At 39.8% G+C, this 17,138-nt stretch overlaps 1 protein-coding gene across 6 annotated transcripts in view; it reads right to left on the bottom strand.

Annotated features, from left to right (window-relative positions):
* The window catches only part of TBL1XR1 (TBL1X/Y related 1), a 159,863-nt gene that overhangs the window by 12,945 nt on the left and 129,780 nt on the right, over nucleotides 1-17,138 (bottom strand). For all 6 annotated transcript variants that reach the window (XM_058661078.1, XM_058661076.1, XM_058661075.1 and 3 more), the window contains 6 exons: nucleotides 15,403-15,625; nucleotides 14,547-14,679; nucleotides 14,078-14,219; nucleotides 11,856-11,919; nucleotides 11,680-11,777; nucleotides 10,524-10,584 (listed from right to left, as the gene is read on the bottom strand). In XM_058661078.1, the coding sequence (XP_058517061.1) occupies nucleotides 10,524-10,584; nucleotides 11,680-11,777; nucleotides 11,856-11,919; nucleotides 14,078-14,219; nucleotides 14,547-14,679; nucleotides 15,403-15,568 (664 nt within the window). In that variant the 5' untranslated portion in view covers nucleotides 15,569-15,625. The remainder of the gene's footprint in view (nucleotides 1-10,523; nucleotides 10,585-11,679; nucleotides 11,778-11,855; nucleotides 11,920-14,077; nucleotides 14,220-14,546; nucleotides 14,680-15,402; nucleotides 15,626-17,138) is intronic.

Below are 17,138 nucleotides of genomic sequence, written 5' to 3'. Positions count from 1 at the left end.
CTGAGTTATCACACTGACCCATAACACACCTCTTCTAAGCATACTAACAGGATGCTATGAAGAACAAGTGGGAAGGGGCATGTGGAAGATGCTGTGTAAATTCTAAGTGCTAGACAAATGGAACCTAAAAATTACTCCTATTACTATCTACTACTCACCTGGTAACTGGAATGCTGGATATAATCTGGAAATATATCTTCATGTCAAATGTGCACACAAGTGTTCCTACATCTTTTATGCTGATGTGTATATCTGACAGTCTATTAAACTTCAGAAGCCTAAGAGCTGGCTGGCATTTAATACATAGTCAGGATTTGGCTTGATATCGTTTAATGCTTTTTCCCTATACTTTCTCCTAATACAAGGAACAAAGGCTCTGAGATTAGCAATGCAAATTAAAATAATGACAGCAAGTAATTGGGTTAAGTAATAGGCAAATACCAAGCTAACTGTGGCATAGGTTAAAGCAAACTGTGGTATATGAGGCAAGAATGGTTTCTTAAGACACATAAAACCAGAAAAATCGCATTAAATTTAAATTTTAGTGTCTGTACAATGTTGCACAGGAATGCAGCCAAGCCCTTTAGCTTAGGTATTACCCACAGCTGCTTTGGCACTGCGATGCCAGCAATGACTAGTTGCAACAGAAATCCTATGCCAGAGAATACAAAAAATGCTTTCTTTCTGACAAGCAGAAAAAAAAATCCGTCAACCCAATTTCAAGGAGAACTTAGACACATGAAGAAAAGTAGGATGCTTAAAGCAAAGCTGTGCATATGACACTCATTAGTAGGCATTTAATGGAGCAAGAGATTAGAGTTGACAAGTATGGGCAACAGAAACGAAGCCACTCCCTCGTTGCAGATAGCCAGATGTAACAGTAAGAGGTTAGCTTATCAATGACCCCACAGAAATCAGCATTTGCCAAGTAAGACAGATAGGGACGGAATATGTTGTGTATGTAAATTTCTAACATCATGCATGTTTTGAAAACCTAAACAAGATTCTATGAATTACAGCAAGATTAAGATAATGGGCAAGAGGTAAAAGTGAAATATATTTATTAAAAATCAGATGAAAACTGAAATCTAAACTACAGCTCAAGAGCAGTAAGAACAATGACAGGACGAGACATCCCATGAGCTAGTCTGGGGTGGATTTCTCTGATGCAAAATCAGATACGGGGTTTCTGTTTGGATTAAGTCAGCCCGCAGAAATACTTACAAATCAAGGGGAAAAATTTTAAATCAATTTTACTAAGGAGAGATATGTAATTTGGATTATATACACACATATATGCACATATAAAGCTACTTATAAAAAATTCCATGGAAAATAAGTTTATTTTCATACAAGAGAAATGAGAACTATATGCTATCACTTTTATAATACACATTTCCTGCTAACTTTTTCTTTTTAGATTTATTTCTACGGAAAGGCAGACCAGAACTACACACAGAGGAAGAGACAGAGCAGCTCTTTCATCTACTGCTTCACTCTCCAAATGGCTTCTTATGTTCTCCCACACAGTGCAGGCTTCCAAAGGTTTGGGCCATCATCTACTGTTTTCCCAGGCTATAAGCAAGGAGCTGGATGGGACATAGAGCAGAAGGGCCACAAAGTGGTGTCCATACCGGATCCTGGTGCATACAACAGGTGAGGATTTAGCCATTGAGCATCACATCAAGGCTTCTGTGAACTTTCAAAAAAACTATTCAGGACCAAGCCAATAACTCAACTGGCTGATCTTCCACTCCTAACACGGTATCACATAGAGGCAGCAGTTTGTGTACCAGCTGCTCCACTTCCATCCAGCTCTCTGCTTGTAGAATGGGGAAGGCAGTGGAAGATGGCCCAGGGCCTTGGGACCCTGCACCCGTGTGGGAGACCTGGAATAAGCTCCTGGCTTCTGATTGTCTCAGCTCCAGTCACTGAGCCACTTGTGGACTGAACCAACAGATGGACGATCTTTCTCTCTGCAAAACTGCCTTTCCAACAAAAATACGTAACTATTAAGGAAAAAAAATGTCTTAAAAAAAATATTTGAGGGCCCGGCATGATAGCATAGTGGCTAAAGTCCTCACGTTGAATGCACCGGGATCCCATATGGGTGCCGGTTCTAATCCAGGCAGCCCCGCCTCCCATCCAGCTCCCTGCTTGTGGCCTGGGAAAGCAGTTGAGGATGGCTCAAAGCTTTGGGACCCTACGCCCGCATGGGAGACCCGGAAGAGGCTCCTGGGTTCAGATTAGCTCAGCTCCAGCCATTGCAGGCGCTTGGGGAGTGAAGATCTTCCTCTGTCTCTCTTCCTCTCTGTATGTCTGCCTTTCCAGTAAAAAATAAATCTTCAAACAAACAAAATAATGTTTAAAAAATACATTTGAAACAAACACAGTCCTACACCCCTATGTCCTCCCCAAATGCCACAACGGCTGGGGTTAGCCTGCTAGCTTAATGCAATCTAGGCCCTGAACATGGCATAACCCCAATGTCTTGTTTCACTGCTGTCACCCTGGATCTCGTTAGTAGGAGGCTATAGTTTAAACCCTGGGGTGGACAAGAAACACAGATACTCAGACCTGCAACTCAAGCTACGGAAAAATACATTCCCACCCCAACACCAGGAACCTTTCCAAGACAACTTAGACACAATTTAGGCCTCCTCTGAGGCAACCTCATGAAAAATGCAGTGGTACATAAAAACATCAACACAAATTCACCATTCATAAAAAATTTCAAACTATAGAGCCAAATGCCTGGAGCAGCTTCTGGTTCTCTCATGTGGGTGCACTGAGCCATCCACGGACGCTGGGACACAGGTTGGCGCTCCTCTGGGGTGCTGGCACTTGCCCCTGGTGCCAGCCCTGGCTGCTTCTGACAACCTTCAAGTAGTACTTCAGCTGGCACGTGGTTCCCCCCTCACCCTAGTTTCTTCTTACTCTGCTGTAAACTGTCAAGTGCTGAGTGCTCTGCTAAGGGCTCCCAGAGGCAAACTTTCTTCATAAAATAAGCCTGTTCCTTTTCAGGCAAGAGAGATCTCAAAACCTAGCTCTCTTTGCTTTAGAAAAAAAATAAAAACCCTCACAATGAGATGCAATAAATATTCCAAAGCCCCCATCTGGATCAAGTACACACTGGGACTCCCTAACGAGGATTATTTTTTTCTTGGCTTCTTCCCTCTGCCCCATCATGCTTCCCTTCCTTCTCTCTTATTATTCCTAGGAGGGTTTCCCTAACTAATCATTTCAATCAAATATTTGGATCAGGGTCTCCCTTCTGCAGAAACACCAGCCAAAGCAGCCAGTAAACCAAAGGATGGGCCAACTTTACAAGCTCGTTGTGTGAATTCTGGCTCTTTATGTTCTTCCACACTGTGTGAGTACAATTTATTCATCAGTCTACTCTTCGAATCATTCCTCATCAAAACTCTGTCCTGACATACACTGCAACCCAGAGTGTGAACGCTTAGAAACTACTTGCCAGGCTCCAGTGCCTACTGGTTTGCAGCTGAGCGCAGAGAATGGGAGCCACGATCAGAGGGCAGGGCAGGAGCAGGGCAGGAGCAGCGCAGGAGCAGGGCAGGAGCAGGGCAGGAGACAGGTAACGACGGGTCTCCGCTCTCCCAGGCCGTCCTGGCAGAGGCTTCCATTTCTACAGCCAAGAAGCCTTCCCTCCAAGCTCCAGTTCTCATTGCGCAGCCTTCTCCACCATCTCACAAATCCTGAAGTTGTTGGTCTGGATTATCTGTTTTCTGTCCTTCTCAATATTCTAATAACTGTTTCCTTCTGTTAAATTACCTTTGTTTTTTGCCTTGAAATCTGAAACTGTATTTACAACACTTAAAAAATATTAACAATAAACTTCAATATGTAAGGTTTCCTCTTTAAAAATTTACAACATATTTCTTTAATAAGTGACTGTTGTCGTGTAACAAGGTGGAAGAAGAGGATGGTCTTTAGCCTAATGATAAAGATACAGACACCCGTGTCCGAGTGCTCTGGGTGTGACGCCAGGTGCCAGGACGAGCGACCCTGCCACCCACACTGGCAATCTGGACAGTTTGGGGCTTTGGCTTCAGCTGTGGCTTTCGTGGGCTTCTGGGTGTGAATTTGTGAACAACATGCTCATTCTGAACCTCTTTAACAAAATATTTTTAAAGTGGTGGTAAAAAGGGAGAACGGGCAGTCAATTTAGAAGACAGTTAAAAATAAAACAACTCAACGAAAACATCCAAGTAACTGTCATGAAGGTGAAGGGAGTGGACTTCATACACAGCTGCCTGAAATGAGGAGGCTAAGAAAATAAAAACCAGCACTATAACAAATATGCCATAAGGTTCAGCAGAAGATAAAAACCCAACTGTATAGCCAAGTACAGATCACTGGAAGTTGCAACTTGAACTGAGTGGTTAATGCTTCCATGATTTGCCTGACTCATAACATCACAATGGTGACGGATTGACAGAACTTTACAGCATCAGCCTTCTAACTTCATTCCTAAAATAAAATGAGTCTGGATAACACAAGTTATTTAGGAATACATCTCTAGTATAAAATGCGTTCCTATGCAAGTTTCATTTTACACATAATAAAAGAGGTTTAGAAAAGTTAATTAGCATCCCCAGGGTTACATAATTTTTAAAGATCTTGAAGCCAAGATTGAATTCTGTCTCCCTTATTCTTAAATAGGAACAGGATAAACCTAAGGGGAAGACAAGTGGGTCCATTTATTACTCACTGTTTTCTTTAAACAGCTTACTGAATTTTAACTTGAATACCACACAATTTACCTACTTAAGGCAAACAATACAATGATTTTCAGTATTCATTTTTTCAAGTTGGTGGTCAAGTTTATGCAATGTAAAATTTCCTCATTCCAAACACTCCAAAACCCTAACATTACGCCGTAACTTCCTCCCCAACTAGTGACAGCCTCGACAAACACCTCTGAATTTGACTAACTGAAATATTCCATAAGCAGAATCATACTATCTGCCCTTTTATGTCTGATCTTCATTTAGCATGTATCCAATTTTTACTGCTGTTAAAGAATGTATCAACTTCATAGACACCATTGATAAAACTTAATATGCCTTTCTAAAAATTTGACTGATTCTTAACAACTGCACATTATCTATGGCGTACAACCTGATAATTTGATATATGTATACTACATGTAATGAGCAAGTCATGGCAGTCAGCATTTCCAAGTCCTTAAATAACTGCCCCCTTCTTTGTGCTGGGTCCTTCCAATTCCTCCTTTTGAGGGATTACTAATTTCCACTAATGAGACTGAGTATATAGTTCTGAGCTGATTTCAGTCTTTTGCAGATTAACATCTACATTTTTCAGAACCATTTACTGAAGAGATCAGTGTAGGTTTTGGCACTGCTGCCAATAATTCTTTGAAGATGAATGTATTTACTTTGAGTTTCTCTGCTGTCTCACTGGTGAATTCATTGGGCTTTACATGACTACCATGCTGCTTTGCTTATTAGGACGTCGAGGTCAACCACCATTCTACCTCCAGCTTTAGACTTTTTGCCATCTTTTGTGGCTCCATGTGAATTTCAGAGGTAGGCTTTTCTATCTCTCCAAAGACGTCCATCACTATTTTCTCGGGAGAACGCACCAACCTATAAATCACCTAGCACAGCTGGGGCCTCTTAGCACCATTAATGCTTCTAATCCACAGACATGGGACATCTTTCCATATTTTACATGTCTACTTCAATTTCCTTGTTGAATGGAGAAATCATTCACTTGTCTGGGTAAGCTTATTTGTAGGTATTTTATTACATCTGATGAGGCTGTTGTGAATGAAATTATCTCCTTGATTTTTTAGCAAGTTCATTATTAGTGTATAAACATGCTACTGAATTTTGTGCACTGAGTTTGCATCCTGTAATTGTGCTGAACTCATTCATCGGTTCTAACATACTTTTGGTAGACCCCTTAGGATATCCTATACATTCTTGGGCCCGGCGGCGTGGCCTAGCGGCTAAAGTCCTCCCCTTGAAAGCCCCGGGATCCCATATGGGCGCCGGTTCTAGTCCTGGCAGCTCCACTTCCCATCCAGCTCCCTGCTTGTGGCCTGGGAAAGCAGTTGAGGACGGCCCAATGCATTGGGACCCTGCACCCGCGTGGGAGACCCGGAAGAGGTTCCTGGTTCCCGGCTTTGGATCGGCGCGCATCGGCCCGTTGCGGCTCACTTGGGGAGTGAATCATCGGATGGAAGATCTTCCTCTCTGTCTCTCCTCCTCTGTGTATATCTGGCTGTAATAAAAGGAATAAATCTTTAAAAAAAAAAAATAAAAAAAATAAAATAAAAAAGGATATCCTATACATTCAGCAGCAGGGAAACTTGAACTTAAGGTTTTGCTATTTGGATGCTTTTTACTTACTTATTTTTGGTCTACCCCCACTCTATATAGCATCATATTGAATTAAGTACGAATGCGGATACCCTTACATTCCTCTAGTTCCCAAAGACGACTCTTTTAGCTTTCCTGTTCAGTGTGATCTTGACCGTGGATATGTCAGACATAGCCTTTACCATGTAAAACAATATTCTCCTATGTATTTTAGTTCTTTACAAATTTGAAAGGAGGCTGGGGTGGGGAGACCTTTTCCTGGCTGCTGTTTCACTCCTCAAGGTGTGCAGTAGCTAGGGTTGGGAGGGCCAAAGTCAGGAGACAGGAATACAATTTGTACTCTGATAGTATTATAGGCATTTCAAGCATCACATTAATACGCCACAGTCAGCCCCTGTGTGGAATTCTAACGGATGTTTACAGAAGCTATTGTGTGTTTTATCCTGCTAAATTGAAATTGCATTTGGTGATTTCTACATGCTAAGCCATCCTTGCATCCCTGGATGCACCACTTGATCATGGTATGCAATTTGTTAGATGTGCTCACTGATTCAGTATGGTACTGCAAGAATTTTTATACCTATGTTTATCAGGGCTATAATGTGTGGTTTTCTTTCATGATTATGTACTGCCTGCTTTTCATGTTAGGCAAGAAAGTATAGTATGTTAATTTCAAATATGATAAAATGCACAGACATTTCAATTTCTGGCTAAAATGGACTAACTGGGGTCAGAATTATCTCCTGTCCAAAGATAAACAAACAAAAAACTTTCAGACACATGAACTAAGTATTCACTACACTAGACATCAGGCAAGACAGATGGGGTCACAGAAAGAAGGAAAACCAATAACGTGCCCTTGTAATTGAAGAACTTACAATCCGAAGAAAAACATCCAGATATTAGCACAGATGACAGGGGTCTCCCAAGCTATTTAGCAATGGAATTTTTGAGTGGAAGATACCAAAGTGACAGTCTGAGGTGATAAAGGCAGCTAGAAACCAGACTTGAAAACTAAAAATCTGGAATAGGCCTTTGCTCGCATTTGGTTAAGCGCTAATCGGCACAATCAGTAAAAGAAGCCATCTGAGGGAAGGATGAAGAAGCACGGTGTGTGTTCCTGAGAGCTGGGAAGAGTGCTGACATGTACATGCTAGACCAGAACACGTCCAAGGTTCTGATCTTAGCCATGATGTAATCTTAGCCCTACACTAAGCATTATTCTGTGATACTTAACAAGATGCAATATTATCAAACCATTTACAAAGTGGTAACTGAGTCTCAGAGCACATTTCATAAATATTTATAATAAAAAGGAATCAAGCAATCCAAAAGGATAAAATTCAGTCTTAGTTCCAATCAAATGGAACCAGGCATACAGACATAGGAAACACAACCGGAGAAAATTCAAATCACTGGATTGTCGCAGAAAAAAGATGTTAGAAATGACAGAAGCAGCAAAGAACGTGCAACTACATATTATATGCTCAAAAAGTTAGGCATAAACATACAGTATAATTCAATCAAACCTCAAGAAATAAAAATCATAACACGTGAGATTTAAACAAAACAAAACAAAACCAGTGGATGGGAGAAAACTACACACGCGGCACCTAAGAAAACCTTGTGAGACAGACTGAGTACAGCACACCCCATCAGGGAAAGGAGCAGGGCACAGACAGCAAAGACCAAAAGCACAACGAGCAGGGCTCGGTGGCGGGACCCCTTCAAGCAGACTTACTCACATGTGGCCTAATATCAAGTGAAACAGCTCAGAGGGTGAAACAAAAACATTAGAAAAGATGACCAAAATTTTTTTCAGAAAACTATAAACCAATGAATCTAAATGATCTTCAAGGATAAGAAGCAGGAATACAACTACAACCAAAGCAAAACATATTCAAACTGTTGGACAAGTAGACAATCTTTAAAGTAGTAAGAAAAGTCATACATAAGACAAAGCAGTAGCCGATTACAAACTGGAAACAATGCCCAGGATAGTAGATCAGCAACTTACTTACACTGATTAAAAAAAAAATCTTTCAAAAATTAAAGCAAAATAAAGATATTTTGGGAACCAGCACAATAACTCAACTGGCTAATCCTCCACCTTCAAGCACCTGCATCCTACATGGCAACAGTTTGAGTCCCGGCTGCTCCACTTGTCATTCAGCTCTCTGCTTGCAGCCTGGAAAAGCAGTAGAGGATGGCCCAAAGCCTTTGGAACCTGCACCCACATGGGAGACCTGGAACAAGCTCCTGGCTCCTGGCACGGATTGGCTCAGCTGTACCTACTGCAGCCATTTGGGGAGTGAGCCAGCAGATGAAAGATCTTTCTCTCTATTTCTCCTCTCCTGTTACGCTACCTTTCTAATAAAAATAAATAAATCGTAGCGGAAAAAAAAGCGACTTTGTGTTTAATAAAAGCTAACAAGAATCAGTTAACTTGCATTGTAAGGAATCATAGAGAAAGTCTTTCAGGGCAGAAAAAAACCAAGCACAAGGAAATACTTCTTATCTAAGGAAATGAAAATATCAGACGATGCCTCACAGAGTACTGCTAATCCATTTAAAATATCACTTCAACGTAGATGCTGAGAAATTACACTAAGTGGTAACATATCCTGACATAATCTACTAAAATCAAAAAAATTACATTTGTTAATAGTCCACAAAAGGAGGAAAATGATTAATCTGGATTGGAGAATGTAGACTAAATGAACAAACAAGACTGAACTGGAAGATACACCTATGTAAAACACACTTCATTTATAAAACGTCAACAGAGGCAAAATAGTGATAGAAAAATACTTTTAGCATGCCAATTCTAATCAGGGAAATCTGGAATGGGTATATGAATGTCAAGCGACACAGATTTCAAAGCACAGAATATAAACTGGGAAACAACAAGAGGACTAACATGGTAATAAATATAAATTTGCCATAAGGATGGTATTTTTGTAAATGTGAATCCATAAAATAAAATTGTTTCAGAATCAATGCAACAAAAACACAGCTTCAAAGAAAATAGAAATGAATGATTTCAATGCCTAGCTCAAAACCTCATGGAATCATCGCAGAGACAACTAACATCATCAAAGTTATAACAATCCAAGCTGAATTAAATGACAATGGAATTTAAAAAATCAATTTTAGGAAGCTAAATGGAAATTTGACAGATACTTAGAAACTACTGTTCATGGGCAAAAAGAAAATCAGTTGCATACTATCAGAAGAAAAGTACACTCTTTTAGCAGTCAAGTTGATTAACTTTAGTATCAAACTGAGTATCTCTTAAAAGAGAAACTCAAACTCATGTTAAAACATCACAGTTCCAACAAAACTATGTGAACCTTTTTTTAAAATTTTATGTCACAAGGACTGACAGTGATGCATCAATTCATCTTGAGAAATTAATAAGAGCAAATTTATGGGTCAGGAAGTGTTTGAATAGACTGTTTACGTTTCAAGAACAAACAGGCAATGTTTTAGATCTCATTAACAAAGAGCGAAAGCAAGGCTCAGACGTGTCTTGCTATTTCTTTCTTTTTTTAAGATTTTATTATTATTGGAAAGCCGGATATACAGAGAGGAAGATCTTCCATCCGATGATTCACTCCCCAAGTGAGCCGCAACGGGCCGGTGCACGCCGAACCGAAGCTGGGAACCAGGAACCTCTTCCAGGTCTCCCACACGGATGCAGGGTCCCAAGGCTTTGGGCCGTCCTCAACTGCCTTCCCAGGCCACAAGCAGGGAGCTGGATGGGAAGTGGAGCTGCCTGGATTAGAACCGGCACCCATATGGGATCCCGGGGCATTCAAGGCGAGGACTTTAGCCGCTAGGCCACGCTGCCGTGCCCGTGTCTTGCTATTTCTTAAAGCTTATTTAGTGAGGATGAATTGACTTTAAAACTTACAATTTCTGATTCAAAAAAAATCCATGTTCTTTAAAATAAATACTGTTTATCAATGAATCAAGACTACAGATGCTTTCTCTATGGTACACGTCTCAGGAAACACAAGGAACACATGAATTGGCAGGAACACCAGCGTCTGAAAGGCTAACTACTAAGACTGATACTCGATCATTCAAGACGTCGGATTAGAGAAACGAAAGAAAACTACAGCTCTAACGTAAACTACGAAGAATTACCTGAGTGGAAAGGAAACTGCTGCTTGGCTTCACCAGTATGTGCATCCCAAATAATTGTTGTCTGAGATAAAAGAGAAAAGTCATTGCGAAATTAGAAGTTTATCATAGATGCATAAGCTAGATACCTAGCTGTATTTATAGCAGTAAGAAACGTGAGAGTAGATTTAATTTTAAATGTTTATTTTCTTATCCCCGGTAGTACTACAAGGCTCTGTGTCACTGGAGGGAAGAGAAGAGAAGGTTGACCATTAGGCAGTTTTCCCTGGCGATTTCTCACCAGCAAACTGTTTCAAACGAACACTTCCTGGTTGTCAACAAAGAACAACTAGGCAAAGGGAGGCTTGATAAGCTTCATTTAAATCACATATCTAAAATAAAATCCTTACAACTACTTAGCTACAGAAGGTAAATTGTGGGATGATGTTAGAATCAACTAATTGTCAATGTTGACTGATTGTTGAAATTAACATTTATAAAACAGGGAAATTTGATTTTTGACAGTATTTAAAACAGGGCCCTAAAGTATTAGTGTGGCAGTAACAATTAACAGGGCTTTTCTCTCTCTTTCCATTTGTTTAAGCTTTTCTGCTTGTTTACTGTTCACTGAACATGAAGCCAACTTCTCTCCACCTTCCTGTCTGACCCACACGTACTCATTAGTATCAACTCCCCTAAGCTAAAGACTAAAAATCGTAAAACCTTACTTTTCCTTGAGGAGGTGTTTTAAGGTGAGATCATCTACAGAAAAGAAAGAGGAAGGAGGCCTCTTTCTTTTCTTCACCCATCCACATTCACCAGTTTACTTAAGTGAACATGGCCAGAAAGCCTGCATCGCTTGGGGTTTCAAGTAAGCACCAACGTTCCAGCAACAGGCTCTAGCTTTTCCCAAGCAGTCATGGAACTCCACATTCACTGTGATTCAAAACTCCAGCAAAAATAAAAAGTGACCAATCATACAGAAAGGAAAAGGGCAGTTTTTTAGTGTAGAATCAGAAGTAAACTAATCGAAAAATTAATCGAAAAAGAATGGATTTCTATTTATACTCAAATTTCCCAATTATGAATACCCTGTTTATAACTGACAGAGAAGGGAAAATGCTACTTAAATTACAGTAACACATTAACTTTAATAGAATTTAGCTTAGTAACTTTTTACCTTATCTACTCCAGCACTTAGGATGAAATTTCCTTTTTTATTCCATTTCAATGCAAATATAGGGCCTTTATGTTGTCCTAAGGTGCTAGCAAGGTTACCTAAAAATAAAAATATATTAAATTATTTCAAACTTGTTTAAATTACCAACAAAACAAAACAGAAAATGTTTCATTTACCATCTTTTGTCCATATTCTGGCAAATCCATCATATGAACCAGTTGCTAGAAGTGTGCCTTCACTCTGTGAAGAGAAATAAACTTCCTTCATTATGTTATTACAAGTTTTTTATACATAACTAAACAAAAGGGCATATGTACGATCCATACAACATTCGCCATTTCAGATTATCAGATGCCGCCTTTTTTTGTTTTTTTTTTTTTTTAAGATTTATTTATCCTTACTTGAAAGGCAGATTTACAAACAGGACAGAGAGCTATTCCATCCATTGGTTCATTCCTTCAAATGGCTGCAACAGCTGGAGCTGAGCCGATCTGAAGCCAGGAGCTTCTTCAGAGTCGGCCACATGGGTGCAGGGTCCCAAGGCTTTGGGAGCAGCTGGGACACGAACCAGCACCCATACGGGAATTCTGGCACTTGAAAGTGGATGATTAACCATCACACCACCAGAAATACAAGGAAAGGGCCCGGAAGAAAATACTAATGGTTGACTCTAAGGTTAATGAAATGAATGCAATTATCTAGGACTACTTTTTATCTGGAAAAATCCTTGCCTTGTATGAATGGTATAACAAATATAACTTATTTACACAGATGGAAAACTTAAAATGGATTACTGTATTTCTGGAGTGAATACTTGGAGAAATCCTACCCTACGTGGCATGCAGGAGCACCTATGTCAGACTTCTCAGGCCATTTACTGTACAGCTAAGTGAAACACAAACAGTGGTTCTGGACACAGACTCAATCCTGCTGGGACTGAAACTCCATTAGGACTCCATCTAAGAAGGACAAGGCCAGCTGAAGCTAACAGCCCAGATTTACCTCCAAATCCTTCCCTTGTTTTACTCCATTGCCCACACAACAAGGAAAACAACACTTCTCAGATCTGACATCTCACAGGCTCTTGCTGTAGCCATGGTAAAGACCTAGGAACCAGGCCCGGCGTCATAGCTCAGTAGCTAAATCCTCGCCTTGCATCCAACAGGATTCCATATGGGTGCCGGTTCATACACCAGCTGTTCCACTTCCCTTCCAGCTCACTGTTTGTGACCTGGGAAAGCAGGAGAGGACAACCCAAAGCCTTGGGACCCTGAATCTACCCTGAAGCCAAGAAGCTCTTGGCTTCAGATCGACTCAGTTTTGGCCACTGCAGACATTTGGGGAGTGAACCAGTGAATTTAAAAGCTTTCTCTCTGTCCTTTTCTCTGTAAATCTACCTTTCCAATAAAAATAAATAAACCGTAAAACAAAAAAAAAAGAGAGAGAGAGAGAAGAGCTAGGAACCAAGAAGGTTCTTCCTCATTTAATATTCAAGTTCACAATAAATCACATATTTACTGAAAAGCCCACACTTTTCAAAATTGCAACATGGTGTAGAAGCACAAGTCAACCTTCATCACCATCCTTTTTCAGTGTAAGCTGCGTTAACATGGTTAGTGGAGCAGTTGGCCAAAAAAAAAAAAAAAAAAAACCCTGTACTCTGACCTAAGATTACAGTACGGGCCCACATCAATAAGATAATTCTGACTCCAGGTCCTATAATCAAATAACACTGTGATGTGCTAAGCTCTTTGCACTTTGAGAACTGTCAACAAGTACTTTACAGGAGGGAAAGGTGAGTACACTGTCGGCAATTTTAGAAACACTTAAAAAGCTAGCTCTGGTCAAGCTATCCTCAGGGATATTGAAACATCTGCAGAAGCAACATCTTAAGAATCCCACAGCTGAATCAATCATAAGAATAACCTATGTAAGCGGCCCTAAGAGGCAGCTGGCAACAAAGTTTTATCAGTGCAAAGCATAATAAGAACAATAACATGTTTCTGCTTTACATAAATTTATTTTGTTCCCCAAGAAAGGAGTCAGTTGTTAAGGATTTACTATGGTGCATGTTGCTGTGCCAAAGCTTTTCACGTATTATTTCACTAACTTAAGCTGTTATTTTCATACTTTTATTTTGCATGTCAGCTATACAATGTACACAGTGGTTCAGTAACAATTCCTGGGTAAATTAAAGAGGTGAAAGTTGAACCTGGATTACTAACTGGAAAACCTCCATTTCTAACATCACAAGTAGGGGATAGGAACTCATAGTTTGTTGTTGCTAACAAAACCCAGTACTATCTGACAAGAGAAAAACCCTACAATCAGTGTAAAAGTCTGAGAAGCTAAGTATGCCAGTACCCACAACTAATACAGACGACAGAGTGATACTCACATTCCAATCTAGAGAAGTGACGTCCTTGTTGCTTGGAACATCTTGCCCTCCTTCTCGTATACAATGTCTAAGTACTAACTGTGTGGAGCCACTGGTACTATTTTCACTAAGATTCCATATTCTTGCTGTTGAGTCTCCAGACCTATGAAGTACACAATTTATTTTAAATACTCATAACATGCTCAAGTATTTCAGAGTCATAACAACATGTTTACAATGTATTACTTACAAAACAAATATAAACTAGGCCACCATAGATTTCCATTCCCAGTATTTTTCCCTTCTATATATATCTTGGGGCTTCCAAGTAAAATACTTAGCTATGACTTCTAAAATTACTTATGACTACCAACAATGGACAATAAAATCCAAAAATGAAAAAAAATGCAAATAGAATACTTAAAAATGAGTTAACACTTAACGCAAATTATTCTAAAATGCTTGTTTATTTTCACTTTGACAAACATACCCTGATGCCAGGAGATCACTAACAGGGTTCCAGGCACAGATGAAAACTTCAGACTCATGGCCCCGCAGCACAACTGCTTTATTAGGAGGGATTTCGACGTCTCCATCCACTTCCATCATGTCAGTATGATTATCTGCATTATGGAAAATTCATTAAGTAACAGCACAACATCCTTGGGGAGTGGGTGCGGGGCAGTGTAAGGAAAAAATTCAAAACAAGCAAATATTTTCCTTTACAATAGAGTGTTACTGTTTTTCACCATGTTAGATTAAGTTGAGCCTGACTATATAGTCTTCCAAAAGGAAAACAAACTCCTACATTGTATATTGGGACTGTACTATTGTTAAAAGTTTATGTGTGTGTGTATATATTTATACACACATACACATGTCAGTTTGTCTATGGAGGACTGGCAGAGGTTGGTATGAGAGGATGACTGCTAAAGCTTAGATATAAACGTGGCTGAGATGATGAATGCTTTGAATTTACACACGTACCAATACTATTCTGAGTTTCTGCCAGTAGGGGTTGCTGATATCATGCATATAACATCAGAGTTGCTTTTTCTATCTGAATGTCACAACTGCATGGTATTTGGTCAAAACCAATACTACAAATTTTACTCAGAAATCAAATGCAGAGGTAAAAACTCATTTCATATTGGAAAGAAGTTCCTACATACTTTAAAAAGAATACAAAGTCGATTCAAGTAAATCTAGCTTTGGGGAACTTTAGAGGGGAAAATCTGAACTGTGAGAAACAAGTTGGTTTAGAATAAATAAACAAATAGACGAAGGGTCCCAGTTAAGTTAGGCATCTCCCCTGAAAAAGAAATTTTAAAATTTCCTCTGCTCACTTGCTATGGTATGTGCTCCGTTCTCCTCTCCATTTGCTGTGTTCTCTCCATTTTTTGCAGTTCCCTGTGGGTTGGTTGCAGCTGCGGCAGCTGCAGCAGCTGCGGCCTGTTGCTGTGCAAGCTTATCTCTATAAGCTTGTTGTCTCGTTTGCACTACATCAGGCATTACGGCATCTATCAGGGACAGAGACTCTATTGGTCGACCATCAAACAAGGTACCATCCTGGATTTGGAAAACCGTAAGAAAAGAAAAGCCAAAGATAACAATTAGAGTTATTCCCATTCATATAAATCAACAACAGAAATAAAAACATTCGCTCTGAACGCATTTAAAAAGGAATAGAGTTGTGAGGGAAAAAAAGAACCACAAGAAGCAACTGCAACTGCTATTTAAATTTTCATTTTCACTCAGTTCATGTTGCTGAGTGTTGGAGGTATAATCGTAACGTAATAGAAGCCACTGCTAAAAACTGGAAGGGATGATAAAATGTAGGCCAGAGGACGAAAACGCTAATTATATTCTGAAATTCTGTTAGTGAAAAAAAACAATGACCAACATGCAATAGGCAGCGTATGGCGTCACAGGGTGGTAAAGAGCCAGTCATCTCTTTCAACCAGGAATGAAGGGAAGTATTTGAGGGAAAAAACAATAAGCTTGTCAGTATCGAACATCCTGGCCATTATTTCCCAAGCAATATACTGTAACCACTATTTACTGTATTAGGTTCTCAAAGTCATCCAGAGGTGAATTAAAGCAGGCTGGATGACGCACATGGGTTACATGCAAGTACTAAAGCCATTTTAAGAGTTCTGAGCATCAGTAAATTCTAATATGGGAGCACCGGGTCCCTAAACCAATCCCTTGGGTATATAAAGGTATGACTTCTCAAAAAAGTTATTTGTTGGATTCCAAAGTTTCTTGTGGTTTGATTAAAATATTCAAGCAGATATCAGCTCAAATATTTCATTTTATTGATGTTGAAATACATCAACTGTTGAGACTGTTGTAACTTATAATGGTTACACAGCTAGTCACAGGCAAACCAGACCTCTTCAACATGCTATTTAGACCATGATCCAAAGACCAACAGCACTGCTGTCTCCTGAATGAGACCCAATCCTGCAGCAGCAGAATCTAAGGGAAGGCTCAGGACAGTGTTTAACAAGCACTGTGCCTAGGTCTCCCCCAAACTAACAAGTGAGAGGCATCACACAGGCTAGTGATCTAATTTTATGGAACAGCTCAAATTTCCAAAGCTTTACTTACTGGTATCAGGAAGTTCATAGTTAATAAAATTATCCAGTGAGCACAGAACAACTCAGAAACAGAAACGATGTAAATTGGCTAGAACATACCTATGTGAAACCTGCTTCAATTAAACCAGGGGACATGTACCACCAATGATCTTGTGGAGTGAATGGGATACAGTGAATCACAAAACACAGAACATCCTTATGAAGCGACAATTGTCAGAATACTTGAGAAATGGGGAAAATGTGATTTAACTTACAGACCACTAAGCACACACGTGTGCACGGTGGAGTACTAGCTTATACACTACGCTTCAAGGACAATGAGACTTCACCTCTGCTGAGTAGGAAACTTGCTTGCTTATTCCTCTTCACAATAAAGCATATGAGGGCATATGAGGGCACTTTCAAATGTTTATAGCAAATGGAGTTGAAAGATAACTTTACTTTGGTTAAAAGAAAGTGAATCTATGCATAAAAGAGGC

Source organism: Ochotona princeps, chromosome 3 (assembly GCF_030435755.1).
Source record: "Ochotona princeps isolate mOchPri1 chromosome 3, mOchPri1.hap1, whole genome shotgun sequence".
Taxonomy (NCBI): Eukaryota; Metazoa; Chordata; class Mammalia; order Lagomorpha; family Ochotonidae; genus Ochotona; species Ochotona princeps.
Note: the sequence above shows the minus strand (reverse complement) of the source record. Positions and strands in the feature narration are given on the sequence as shown.